We start from the raw sequence: 14,622 nt of genomic DNA, 5'->3' as shown, positions 1-14,622 counted from the left end.
GTGTACAAACATGTTTTCATGTTAGTGTGAATATAAGTGTGTACGCCATTCCATTTTGATTACGCCTACAGTCCCAAAGGGATAGTAGGATTGTCTAAATAAATCATTTTCAGCTGGGCAGACACACCGCACAGGAGAAAAGAGAATAGAAAGAAAAAGGAGAGAAAATACATCGAGGTAATGTACATGAGCCAAATCAAAAAAACAACAACAAAAAACAGCAGGATAAAGATGAGATGAAAAGGAATGATGAAAGTGGGATCATTACAAAAAGGATGCAAAGTGTGAAGCATTCTGGGTTTGAATGAAGTTGCAAGGGCAATGAATGGCCAGCGTTTCCTTTTGTGCCGCTAAGCATTCAAATAATGATATCTACAGGAGAAGACCCAAAGCAGAGGGAGAGAGAAATGTGGAGATATGCAGACAGCTGCCAGCCGTATTGTAAGGCCTGGGGTAAAAGAAGGCCGTCCCTGGGATGCCTTAAATGTGTAATCAAGCCAACCAAAGTCACGAGACTCCTCCTACTCTGATGTTCTCAATTTCTTGGCAACTTAATAAAACTTGTTAATGTATACATAGCAGTACTATGTATCCTGTGGATAACAGATCCTTCAAATATAGGTGAAGCACATGCTCAACTCCATGTGCTGCATCGCTCCAAGTGTAAGAGATTGGGTTTGCTACCTGGGATATATAAAACCACTACATAATAGGGCAGCCTGACCAGATGTTAGATAAATCTTTAACACTAAAGACTTTATCCTGTGCAGAGTTGATGATTAGAGTTTGCCACTGCCTCCTGTCCTCATGTAATAAAACCCCTTTGCTTGGTCACTGAGTCTGGCCTTCTGGCCTCATCTGACCACCAGCAGATGGCTGGGAATGAAGTTGGGTTGTACCGAACAGGAATTCATCTTAGTGCATTTCATCACAGTGTCAGAAGGTTGTTTGATTATACAGTGAGTTTAATATTTTACAATTCACCACTGCAGCAAAACAAATCTATTATGAAAAACAAGAAAACTGAATTCATTTTTAGGCTTACCGGACAGTTGATTGGTATACAAGGTCTTCACGCCTGCGGTAGTCCTCCATGTGAGAGTAATTTGTATTAAACATAGCATCGTAGGTGAAGATTTTCTGCTTGATAGTACCTCCATCTGTGACCTGTGAAGCAAAAGGAGAGAGCATTACTAAGGTGAATTCTCCAGTGATGAATGGGACAGGAGCAACCTTTTTACCCCTAGAGCTTCTCTTATGAATAAACTGTTGTCACATGGCCTGAGAGTGCACAAAGTAATCCTGCCTGCAATTACCTCATTGATTCATGATAAGTTTATTCATTATAAGGTCTAATGGCAAAGGGATTAAAAATCTGCTGACACGATAACCTCGAAGAGACAGTCTCTCGGCTTCATTTGTGGCCATGGATAAATCTTAATGAAGACTGACGTAGTACAGTGTTCTGCATGTGACAAGTAGTCCGCTTTCTGTAGAGGTAATAGCATGTGACAAGACAAAGATAACAGAAGAGGATATTCAAACACTGGTCTTGTTTCATTTTTTTTTTCTGGGTAGATGATCGAGCAGTTCTTTCCTTTCCAGTATTCACAGGAGTGTTAAACTCACTTCAAAGCAGCCCCTAATGCTGCTTTGAAGAAGGACATTGTTGGTGAGCCATGGATCCTTCTTCTGTTTGCCAGAGAAGATTGGTTCTGATCCAAACAAATCATTTCAGTTGAATAAACAATGTCAAAGGATTTCATGATTAGTCCATACTAAAATACACATGGTCTCATGTAAAGAAAAGGCTAAATTGTACTTATATCAGCAAACAATTGTTCCCTGTGAATGTAGGGTAACTCCTATGACCCCTTGCCTCTAGAGAAAGCTTGCTGCCTTAGGCTTATTTTGCTAACAGGTTCTGCAGAGGGAGTTGGCAATGCTGAAACAACGAAAAGCGCAGGAGTGTGAAAATAAATTACCCCAGTTACCTGTAACAAACAACTTCTTCTTGGTTACAGGCCCACCGGTTTGGCAGGAGCTGGGATTTTTTTTTTTTAAACAGATTTTAAATATTAAAGGTCAACATGCTTGCTCGTAAAAAGCATTCATCTACTTTCTAACTTAAGATTTTTGAGAGGAAGTTTTCCGGATGTTGTGAACAAAATCAAAGGATTGTGCCCATCTGTTTTATTTTAATATCACTTCACATGTATAGCACAAAGCAAGTTTATTTGGACCACTATAGAAGAGGAGAGGGAGATTAAGAGCAGCCTCTAAAAGCAAAAGCACATCTGGAAACCAGTCAGACTTGTCCCACCACTGTAGCTACAGTAATGCTTATTTTACAAAGATCGGTTTAAGGAGGAAAACTGGTATTTTTTGTTTAACATACTTGTGCAACACCACACATGAAATAGATTTTTCAGACTTTAAAAGCATACCTCCATTAACTTTATTTCCATATTGTACAATGGTATCTCATATGGGTGCCATACACATATTGGAAATCGAGAGACAGCACATTCCAATGGAAAAAAATAAAATGCCGCTGAGACAAAGTAATATACGTTACAGATTAATGCAGAGTGAAGCACACATTCATAACAATGAATTATGCAGCAAAACTGTCACTGAAATTTGAATGGTTCATTTCCAGTTATTTGCCTGTATCTCTCAATTTCACACTGCAATAGTGCCTGAGTAAGCGATTAAATACGTGAAACTAGATCAAATACAATTCTACAAAAAGAGTTTTGTTATTTGTATTTGCACGTTTCTGTCAGTCAAAAATAATTTGAACAACTAATGTTAGACAGCAAGCGCAATCATTTTTATTGGTCCTTAATATTTCCTTGATTGCTTGTTTTGAATTGTAGGTCTATGCCTTGTAAAAATGCAACTAGCTGTTCAACTAGTTTTGGCAGTATTAGTCATTAAATATAACATACAAGACAGCCTTAACCTTGGACAATCAACTGAGCCAAAATAAATAAATAAATAAATTAGGCATATATTGCAAAAGAATGGACAAAAATGCAGGAGTTCTGCAACTAAAAGCAATATTTAGTTTGGTCTTCTTAAAGCACAATAGCAAAATAAAATAACATGTGATGGTTTGAAGCTCAAACTAAAACACTGGAAAAGAAAGAGTCCTTCTCTAAAAGAATGAAGAATGGTTTCGATAAGAGCTGCACCAAGTTCCTGTATGTGTTCGTAGGGCTGGTTTGACTCAATCTAATGACCTTAGCTTGAGATGACACTTTAGGTAATAAGTACCCAATTTGAGCCGGGTAGCTTTGAGGATATATCATTTTATTTGTAATCCTTGTAGAATGTGAGAAGCAATAACCGTATCTAGTGGAGCTAAAGAAGAAAAGCATTCCACCTACAGAAATGCAAACATCATTACCACAATCCAGAAAAAATACATCAAAGTGTTTAATTGCCAAGTCTCCTGGAAATGCGCTGGAAAAACACCACAAAAGCAATAAAAAGGATAAACAAACTTGTGGATTATCTCCAAAAAGGGGTTGCATATCTTCAGATTTTTAGGGTTTCATTAGTTCATGTCAGATGCATAGGCATGCCTAAAGCTGTGTGAGACACTCAGATCTAACCAGATATTTTCTACTTTGGCATAGGAAAGAAAGAAGACATGACTGTAATCATTTACACCGATTTTCATTTGCAACTTTAAGAAATTAACAAATCCTACAAATGAAGGCTTACTTTCCCTTTACTTTCAAAGTGCTGCTGAATTTAAAGTTCGAAGACTGAATAAACTCATGCAAATATGATTAGCTGTTCTTCAAGTACTGAGCTGAGTTGGGGATATTTCCTTGCTGCCTTCTTTCACAGTCTATGTAATCCAGCAAGCATTACTATTGCTTAGTCCTCCTCCTGGAAAATCTGGTGGATAATGCAGGTGTTAGATTTCTGGTTGTCTAGAAGCCCTAAGGACCAGAGAGAAGATTTCTGCCTAAGACAGGTCTTCTCAGTGGCACCCTCTCTTTATCTATCTCTTCTTAATGATTTCACCTCTTAATTAAGACTAACCTGTAAACCTCTGTGTAATAAATCTGATACAATCTACACATCAGTGAATGTCTTGCTATCCCCTCAAGAGGACCAAGACTAACTATGGAAGGGACAGAACAGTGAGAAGGGAGAGAGAGTGGGAGGGTGAAAAGAGATCCAAACTGTGCCAAAATGGCTCTACAAGAGGGAGGGCAAGAGGGAGATGAATACTCTTTGATTGCAGAAAAGCACCGTTGGGGAAGCAAAGCTTTGCTACAACTGCTTTGTTGAATCCAGGCCATGCAATGCACATGAGGCACAGAAGCACCAAACCTTTCTAACACTCTGCCATCTGGAGATATGAAAGGCGAGAATGGGTGGTAGAAAGTTTGCTACTTCTCTCCTGTCTACATTGTGTCATAAAGTGGCAAAAGAAGAGTAGGTTGACAGAGAGGTAACAACGAGGTGAGTTTGAAAGTGCTTAAACCAGAGTCCTGTGCTTCTCTTGAGATGTTGCAATCCTAAAATCTCTCCAGACAGAGGTTGTATCCTTCCTGGCCAGTCAGCTGAAATGCCTCTCTAATGATGTCTGCTATTATTGGGGTCAGATTAGGACTGGGTCTCAGGGGTTAACCAAAGCCCTCCTCCCCTCCGCCTGTCTAGGGTGGGCCTATTTATAGGCTGCAGCTGCATCAGCAGCCACTGGAGGAAATTCAGCTAACACACTGCGGGCCAACTGTGAGAGATTCAACCTGAATCCTGCTTTATAATTTCAGGCAGCAGTCTGAGAATCACTACAGAAAGTCTTTTTACACCATTTGTGAAACAAGTTAGAAAAAAATGTAACTGTGCATAGTTTCCAAAGGATTTCTAGTCTCTACTTACAAAGCCATGGAAGACCTATGAAATTAAAATTATACTAAGCATGTTCTTCATATGGTGTATAATAGTTAGATGGTAATGGCTTTCAACAAATTTTTTATTCATATCTTATTAGCATTTTTTGTGATCTGAATGCAAAGTCTACCACGTTCATAAGATGGTCAACAGCATGGCTTTCAAATAATATCTTAATAAGATTTATTCCCATTCAGATTTATTTCCATTCAGTCCCTCATTTAAAGACTAACAAAAGAGATGATCGGTTCATTGTCATGACCTGGCTTGGCACTTTCCTTCATTTCCATGCTAATTTGCCTAATATTATTATGTCACAAAGTGTCATTTTGAAACCGGCTAGAAAAACTGGGAGACACTGTCTTGTAAAATTGCCATTTCTGTACCGAAACAATAATGCAAAATACAGAACTTGTGTCCCAGAATGTCAAATTACTTGAATTACTTAACTAAGTTCAAATAATAAGTTTCCTCTACAATGCTGTGGAGGAAACAATTATTTGATCTCCTATAAACTTGTAAGTTTGCTAATAAGGAAATGGACAGTCTATATTTTTTAAAGTACTCTCATTTTACTGGATAGAGACAGAATATTAACCAAAAATCCAGAATAAAAGGACATCAAAGTTTTAAATTGACTTGCATGTCATTAAGTAAAATTAGTATGTATAAGTAGATGAAATATGACTTAGTACTTGGTTGGGAAACTCTTGGCAAGCGCAGCTCTAAGACATTTGTTGTAGTTGGTCATCAGGTTTGCACACATCTCAGAAGGGATTTTGGTCTGCTCCTCTTTACAGAAACTCTTTAAATTTTGGTTGCTGGTTGGCAACTGAAACCTTCAGCTCCATCCACAGATTTTCTCAAGTACCGAGGTCTGGAGACTGTCTGGAGACTGTCTAGGCCACTCCATGATCTTACTGTTCTTCTTTTTTTTTACCCACTATTTTGTTGCCTTGGCAGTATGTTTTGGGCCATTGTTATGCTGGAAGAACCATGACCCATCGGCAGTGTTCTTCCTAAGGGAAGTAGGTTCTTATCCAAGGTTTTACAATACATGGTCCTGTCCATTGGCTCCACAATGTGCTGAAGTTATCCAGTATCCTCTGCAGTAAAACAGTCCCAAAGCATAATGTTTTTTCCACCTCTGTTACTTGACTGTGGGGATGGTGTTCTTTGGGTCATTCTCAAAGCATTTATTTCCTCCAAACATGGCATGTCAAGTTGATGCCAAAGAGTTTGATTTTGGTCCAAAGCACTTTCCCTGAGCTTTTCTAAATCATTTAGCTCTTCTGTGGCACATGTGCCTCCTTGAGCAAGGGGACCATGCAGTACTGCATGATTTCAGTCCATTAGGTTGCAGTGCGTTACCAATGGCGGTCTATGTGACTGAAGATATTAACAAGCTGGTCTCATGTAGTTTTTGGCTGGTCCACCACCTTTATCATGATAACCTCACTCAATGAGGCAAGATCTTGCACTGAACTCACAGATGAGGGTGACCAATAGTCGTGTTATATGTCTTCCAATTCCAAATAATGGCAGCAACAGTTTCTTGACAATGGTCTTGAGGCTCATTCCAGCCTTTTGCAATTCTACAGTAATTTCCATGATGTATTTTGCCATCTCTTTGGTTATGTCCATGGTGGCAGAGAGGCTGGAATGGAGTAATTGATGTGCTTTATGCACATAATAAGATGAAGTCAGGAGTATCTGTAATTGATAGATTGTTATCTGTGTGCCACAGAGACACACCCAATCTGTGGGATGCCTTACTCAGTTTTCAGGTAACTAGTGTTACCAGCGCATTTGGCTATGGGTGAGCTAGTACGTCCTATCTTAGTGGCATGCCCTAGTTTCTTCGTATATAAAAAAAGGGGATATACATTTTCACTTAATGTGAACAGATTTTTGGTTGCCCGACAGAGTCTGTCCCACACCTGGTGGGTTATTTCGAGGTTCAGTCCTACTCCCCATAGACTTGTTTATTGCTCCACATCATCAGATTGTAAGCCAGCCCGTGTAGTGCCACAGATCGAGTGCCTCCCTCATGGTCTATCACTGTAGTATTGTCTGTCCTGACCAAGACATGACAATTTTTCAGGATTAGCAAGAAATGTCTCAAAGTCAGAAAACCTGCCATGAGCACAAAGTAATTTATATGTGCTCAACAGTGCCTCTGGGGCCAAGTGCCATTAGACAGATGCGTAACAGCAACCTGGTGTTTTTTGCCACTTCCTCTCTGCTGGAAGCACGTATTAGAAAACTGTTCAAATATGTGAACACTGTCTACGAAGGGTCCACGGTTTCTTTGATACACTGAAAACCCAAGGGGGGAGTGCCAGCCCGAACACGAGGGTATTCCTTGGCTACACCCTGAATAGCGTACCTGATAAATTTTCTGTTCTCTACTTAAATTCTTATGTGAAAATAAGCATCCTCATATCCCACTGATTTGAACCAGTCACCCTGTCAAATAGATCAAAACAGCACATTTCATGTCTGCATTTTGAATTTGTATATTATGAGGTGAAAATTAAAAGAATCAGTCTACCCTTTTGCAGAGTGAGGAAATATTTGCATTGGAAGCCGCATACTTAATTTCCTCCTCTGGTCAAATTCTATTGCCCCTCAGCTTAAGAAAGAAGAAATTTTATTACTATTATTAAAGTAATATTACTTTAGTAATTAAAATATATTAATTTGCTGTTTTGATAGTATTGCCTTCTCGATTCCACCCTATTATCCCACTGCTACGACATTATCAATGAGTGCTAATAGAAAGTATTGTGTGTATAACAACAGGGACAATGCAGGCGCATTTCAAAGTGTGGATCTGCAAAACCTAAGTACTGTATAATGTTGATCTTCACTCAGTGAGAAGATTCGGTATGCAGCATTGGTGGCCCTGCCTCTTAACCTGTGAGTTTACATATCTGCATGCTGTGCTTCCCTAGTGGGTGCTGAGTGACAGAGGACTTGGTTAACGGGATTTCATGCTTCAAATGACAGGCTTCTCTCCTCCCTCTGTCTGTCACTACACTCTGTGGGGAAGCACAGTTAATTCAAGCTGGTAGGTTGCAACGCTGCAAACATATACAGTACCTTTGATGCACAAAAGGGTTGATAATACAGTGCCACACTAAATTTAAAAAAACCTGAGTTTGTAGGAACGGTTCATCTAACAATTCCTTTAACAGTAAGACTGCTTCAAAGCATATAAAACTAATTCAAAATGCTTTAGCTCATCAAATACAATTTGCGAATATTTATTTGAGAGACACTTGCCAGCAGCCATGGAAATACAGTGATAGTCCCTTTTGCTACTTCCATATTACCTCTAGAAATATAATGGAAACTTGTGATGCTATCAGGTCTTCAAGCAGAGTTTGCACTGGAATAAATCATCATACTTAGGCAGTTGTCAGTATAAAGATTAAAAAAATAAATCTATTCATGTGAGTGTTTTACGGTCAGTGGCTTTGCTTACAAATCTGAAATGTGAGCCTTTCGTATAAGAAATTTTCAGTCAATGGCTATATGCACATACAAAGTATAGGAGCACAGCACTGTTGTAGTAAAATCGTTTTCCAGCATGTTATCAGTATCACATGTTCCAGCTCTACTGTCAGGCATTTTGATTCCAGCATTACAGCTTACAAGCAGGTTGTGATTGGCTGCTGCTGGAACTGCCAGATTACATACAAGGATAAGAGCTGGGCTTCATGAAAACTATGCCACCAACAGGAACAGACCAGCTGCATTCAGCTACACCCTAGAGGTAGCAGGGTGAGGGTCAGGCACAGCGACGGTATAAATTCAGGCAGTTGAGTGTTATGCAAGCGTGTTATCTAAAGCCATCTGAGACAAGGCCATCCAGAGATGGTTATTACAGCTGTCATTCTGAGGGAGAAAGGCTGTCTGTGGGCTGACAGCGAGGAGGTGATGAGATCAAAGCAGGTCAGACTTGTTGGTGACTGCTGATCTACAGTATATTGGTTATTGTAAAGGCACTGTATAAAGCAGTGCAGCATGTCCTGGGCATTATTACAGTACAGTTTTTGAACTTCTTCTCCAGACATTGATTATATCTCAAAAAGACATTAAAATTACACATATTGATTTTTTCCATGAAAATATAATTCACTTCATGCCTTAAATAGCTTAGATACACTCTACATGTTTGCATCCTTTAGTACTGTATGTGCAGATCTAAGAATATGCAAATATATACACAAGCTGTCTTAATACATAATTTTGACAAGTTATTGGTTCACTGCATTTCTACGGGGGAAATATTCATCCTACGCATTGACTGCTTATTTCGCTAATGAGCTATCTTATAAGCTAGCATATAAAAAAAACACACCATATGGATATGTTAACAACATTCCAAGTTTTCACTGGAGGGGTCTTTCAAAAAGTGGAAAGACTTTTTGTGAATCAAACTGAAGTGGTGCTGGAATTTAGAAAAATGCATGCCATTTCATCTCTCTAAGCAATTACAACTGAGGTGCCCTTAAGCAAAGCACTTCTAACCAAATTGCTCAGTGGAGAGGATTAGCTAACAATAGAAAAATGTGGTTGATCCGGGCAGCACTCAAATGCGGACCATTTCAAGAGTATCATGGGTGCCAATGATAGAACAGATGAATAAAAAAATAAATAAATAAAAAACCTTTAATAATTGTTGAAGTTTTTTTTTCTTTAAAGAATTAAACATTTGTGGAGTGGATGCCCTCTTAATGATCTCAAAATACTGTATTCACATGAACATGATGTGGCCTTGAACATTAGGATCAAGATCTGTGAAGTTCATCAAATGAACATTTGTGCAAATTCAGACAAAAAAAAGTGAGGCCTGGACTTCTGCATGTTTCCCTTACACCTGCTTGTGTTCTCCCCAAGTTTCTTTTCACAGTCTAAAAACATGCATATTAATTGATAATTCTAAATTGGTTGTGGGTGTGAATGGGACTGTGAATGCTGTCTCTGTGTGTTAGCGACCTGTTCACAGTGTACCTCACGTCTCACCCTAGGACAGATGCAATAGGCTTTAAGCTCTTCCCCACATCTCCATCTACCACAACCCTGAATTGGACAAGTAGTTAAGAGGATGGATGGATAATATAATACAATGCAGTTTATGATTTATTCACTTTCTTCCCCAGTTAAAACAAACTGTTTCTCATCATAATAGTGTACATATTGCTTTGTGGTCATAATTGACTGTCAACTAAATACACATACATCATATGAGACAGTTTCATAATTCTGTACAACTTCCTAGAATCTAATTACATGTGATATTTTTCTGTATCTTAAAATTCTATGTTATTCTGACAATTCATTACATGCCACATTTTTACTGCACTCCCAGAGCTTCTGTTTTTTCCAGCCTGAATCACTCTTAAGCCTGTCTGACCTCCAGGCTAGTGCAGCCTTGTGTCACCCTGAGCCACTTAATTGTCCCTGTAACTGCATGTGCGTGTCGCTTGATATGCAAATGACATAATTCCAACAAATTAGTATGACTGTGCTTAACACTGATAATGTATTGTGTCAAAGTCCATCTAATTTATAATTTCCTGTAATACGTGTGTGCAGGGCAGAAGTGAAATAAGTAAAAGTGTCCTCTGTGTTACTTACTTTGAAAGATAACTGTCAACACACTTCTTTGTGCATGAGTGTTTTTAACTACAACACCCCAGGCAATTTATGTGCGTCAGTAAGTTATCAGTTAACAAGATGGTTACAAAAAAACCCTGCTGTGCTATGTATGATGTGTGTCATCTATAATCCAGCTGCATGTAACTTGTTCTTGCAACCGACTTGTTAAAGAAAATTCTAGATGTTTTTTTTTTCCCTTCATGATTCGACTAATGATGCAGTTTTATCCACCAAACCCATGTCCAACAACATTTTTGCCATTTTCTACTATATCACAGATGGGTTTTGACTCAAAAGGGCACACAAGTTGGAAAACAGATGGTCTTAAAAGACATCAAGGCCACTGTGGACATAACGAGTCTGCATATGTTTGCAACTTCACAGTTCTCTTCCTCTCCTTTTTCTTCTTCCCTATCCTCCAGATTACTGGAGCCACCATCTGCATCTGCCAGTTGATGGATATATGGGGAATGTTATTGAATGCATAAATCACAAAGCAGGTCGCGAGCATAGAGCAGAATGCTGAATTTAGCAGAATGCTAAAATAGACAAAGGTTCTTGTTTTCTTCATAAATTTTATGAGTGAGTTTATTATGATAAAGCATCTTCTGCCTTCAAACTGCAAGAAAATTTATCACCAGCATTGTTCTCTGACAGAAATTGGTTGAAAGCAGAAATTCATATTGGGATTACGATGTGGGCACATTTAAAAGGTTAAAGCAAGATCCTACTGAATGATAGATTTCATCTACAGAAATTGGATCTTTTCAACAATTAAATAAATAAAAACTAAACACAGAAGAGAGCTATGGCCATATGTTTTTGGACAGAAACAGACTGTTTTGTAATTTTCCCGTGTAAACCACTACAGGGGATTTTAAACAAGTCAAGATGTAACTGAAATTCTTAATTTCAGGTTTTATTTAAGTGGTTTGGCTTAACCAGAGTACTGTAGTCATGTCTTTCATAACTGTTTCGGACTTACAGATGCTTTTACAGTTTTGTTCATGTTTTCATATCCTGGCATAATTTCTTATGAAGTTTTTGGAAAATATGACAAAATCATTACATGTGATCGTGCAGAAACTTTCTTTTATTTAATTTTACTTATCTGACAGTGAAGTGAAGTAATTCATCAGATAATTGTGTGCCCCCCTTCATAAAAGAGAATGACAACTGAAAAAGCAATTGGCCCTGATCAAAAGTTTGCTTATAAATAAATAGTTGGGTTTATAATATACATACAAATATCCTGGTTTAATTGGCTGATCCCACACCTGTTATGTATTTGATGGTTAAGTAGTGCCTGTTTATAGTCATCCCATTTTGTAGTTCTTATTGCAACCTCTGGACATTTCACTAAGAGCTGCATTGACTTTGTTGGCTATTGAGCCATGGAGAAAGCCAAAGAGCTGTCAAAAAAAGTCTGCAAGAAAAAAAGACCCATCCAAAACCATCCAAATATTTGAAAATGCCAGGTAGTGCTCTATGTGTGATTAAAAAATGGAGAATTAGTGCTTCTGTTGATACCAAGCGATGGTCAGGTAGACCAACAAAAAATCTGCCTCAGCAGTCACGAAAATTGGTCAGGATATAAAGAAAAATTGTTATGCTACTTCAGCTGAAATACAGGTTTAACAGCAAGAAAGTGGCATGACAGATTCAAGATCCGCAATAAGGAGGCACTTGCACAAAAATAGAAAAAAGCCATTACTGAGCCAGGGCCACAAAATAGTATGTCATTTGGTCAAAAGTAAGTCAAAAGTAAGTCATTTGAAGTGATGAGACCAAAAGTGAAATTTATGGACAAAACCATAAATGCTATATTTGGAGGGAAGTCCACAAAGTCTATGGGAAAAGTGCACAACTTGTACTTTGAAACATGGAGGTGGATTTTTAATGTTTTGGGGATATATGAGCTACAAAAGCACAGGGATATTCATAAAAAATAATGACAATTTGCACTCATCAGTCTGAAAACTGCGCACAGGAAGCACTTGGACCTTCCAACGTGACAATGATTCAAAACACAAGGCCAAATCAACCATTCACTGGACAGGGGAGGAGGACAAAAAAGTGAAGGTTCTGGAGTGGCCACGACAATCTTCTAACGTCAATATCATTGAGCTTCTCAGGGGAAATATCAGATGTGCACTTCATGCAAGACTACCCAAGAATTTCCAGGATCCGATGGCTTTATGTTTTTATTATTCAAGAAGAATGGACAACTCTACCCTCTAGAAAAATGAAGGTACTCATCACTGATGCCAAAGGGAGAAACCATTAGTATTAAGTACAAAGAACTTTTTTGAATGGGCACAATCTCATTATTTTTGTTATTGCTATGCTTTGTTCAATGATTGCACAATTCTGCGATGCCATCCATCCATCCATCTTCATCCGCTATATCCGAGGCCGGGTCGCGGGGGCAGCAGCCTAAGCAAAGAGGCCCAGACCTCCCTCTCCCCAGCCACCTCCTCCAGCTTATCCGGGGGAATACCAAGGCGTTCCCAGGCCAGCCGAGAGATATAATCTCTCCAGCGTGTCCTGGGTCTGCCCCGGGGCCTCCTCCCGGTGGGACATGCCTGGAACACCTCGCCCAGGGGGCATCCTTGTCAGATGCCCGAACCACCTCTGCTGGCTCCTTTCGATGTGGAGCAGCAGCTGCTCTACTCTGAGCCCCTCCTGGATGGCCGAACTTCTCACCCTATCTCTAAGGGAGAGGCCAGCCACCCTTCGGAGGAAGCTCATTTCTGCCGCTTATATCCGCGATCTTGTTCTTTCGGTCACTACCCACAGCTCGCACAATTCTGCGATGCCTTATTGCTTAATTAGATTCCACTGAAAATAAAATCAATGTGTTTTGCCTGATAACTCATATTGTCTTTTTGTCACCTTTAAAGATGTTTGCTTTATTCTGGGAGCTTATATGAGTTTTTCAGCTTAATATTGGCATCCTTTACTTTTATCTGTATCTCTTTGAATTTCATATTGAGAATTCCAGCAAAAAGATAGCACATGGAAGTTCAAAACCTCTTCCAAACAATGTAGCTGCTTATCGTCATGTCACGACAGGCCTTACCTGACAAAGAAGCTTGTTCAGTCAGTTGTCCAATTGCTTTTGAGAATCTATAAAAGCCATGATATCTATACAAATGACTATAATTCCTAATAATTTTTTTTAAACCACTGAATTAAAGCTGAAAATCTGCACTTCAATCACATCTTGATTGTTTCAGTATGCAAATGCAGTTTCCGAGCTAGGTAAGGAAGGTTGTAATTGTTAAACATGGATGCAGAATTTTGAGCTGGATTGAAACATCTGTCTGTATAGTACAAAACATCAGGCTCATTTCATGCTTAAATACAAAATTCTAATCCTTAATGTGGCATGGGCTCTTCCATTTTTAATAAGGCACTCTTAAGTTAAATTACAGAAGCAGATACTGTATGATATTATTTACTCCTAATGCTTATTTCCAGGGCAACTTTGTGTCTTTTTTTTTTAACCAAAGTACCAAAGAACAAAAATTCTCATTTAATATTAAAAGCTTCTGTTTCTCTTATTCACTCTACATGGCTAATCTCATGTTCTAGTGCTTTATCTTTTTTGTCTTGACGTGTTTACAGTACAGATAGGATTTGATGAGTCTGATATCTTTATTGTAGTCCCAATTTACATACAGACTGATAGATTTGCATTTATAGCTCTCAATGACATACCAAGAATTTATTACCAAAATACTTGTTTTGTGACTGCTATAAAAATGGCAGATTGTCTTGGGTAAAAGACCGAAAGTTGAGGCACACAACGATGTGTGCTGCTGGTAAAGTTTCTGGGCTGCCTTTCCTCATAACAGCCATCCCTCAAGATTCTGTCCATTTAAAGCAATGCAATATCAGGGACTATAACATCTAGTCCTTTTACTGAATTCTTTCTAGATCACTGTATTGTCTCAAGACGATGACTGATTTACATCTCAAATGACATAAAATCAAATGATAGGCTTTACATCTTATACATTTATAACA

The 14,622-nt window shown here is 38.7% G+C and overlaps 1 protein-coding gene across 3 annotated transcripts in view; it reads right to left on the bottom strand.

Annotated features, from left to right (window-relative positions):
• igsf21a (immunoglobin superfamily, member 21a) overlaps positions 1–14,622 on the bottom strand; it is a 183,754-nt gene that overhangs the window by 75,444 nt on the left and 93,688 nt on the right. For all 3 annotated transcript variants that reach the window (XM_005917853.3, XM_005917852.3, XM_005917854.3), the window contains one exon: positions 1,046–1,167. In XM_005917853.3, the coding sequence (XP_005917915.1) occupies positions 1,046–1,167 (122 nt within the window). The remainder of the gene's footprint in view (positions 1–1,045; positions 1,168–14,622) is intronic.

This window comes from Haplochromis burtoni, unplaced genomic scaffold, assembly GCF_018398535.1.
Source record: "Haplochromis burtoni strain Fernald_Lab_line unplaced genomic scaffold, NCSU_Asbu1 Contig_26, whole genome shotgun sequence".
Classification (NCBI taxonomy): Eukaryota; Metazoa; Chordata; class Actinopteri; order Cichliformes; family Cichlidae; genus Haplochromis; species Haplochromis burtoni.
This window is presented reverse-complemented; position numbering and strand designations above follow the sequence as displayed.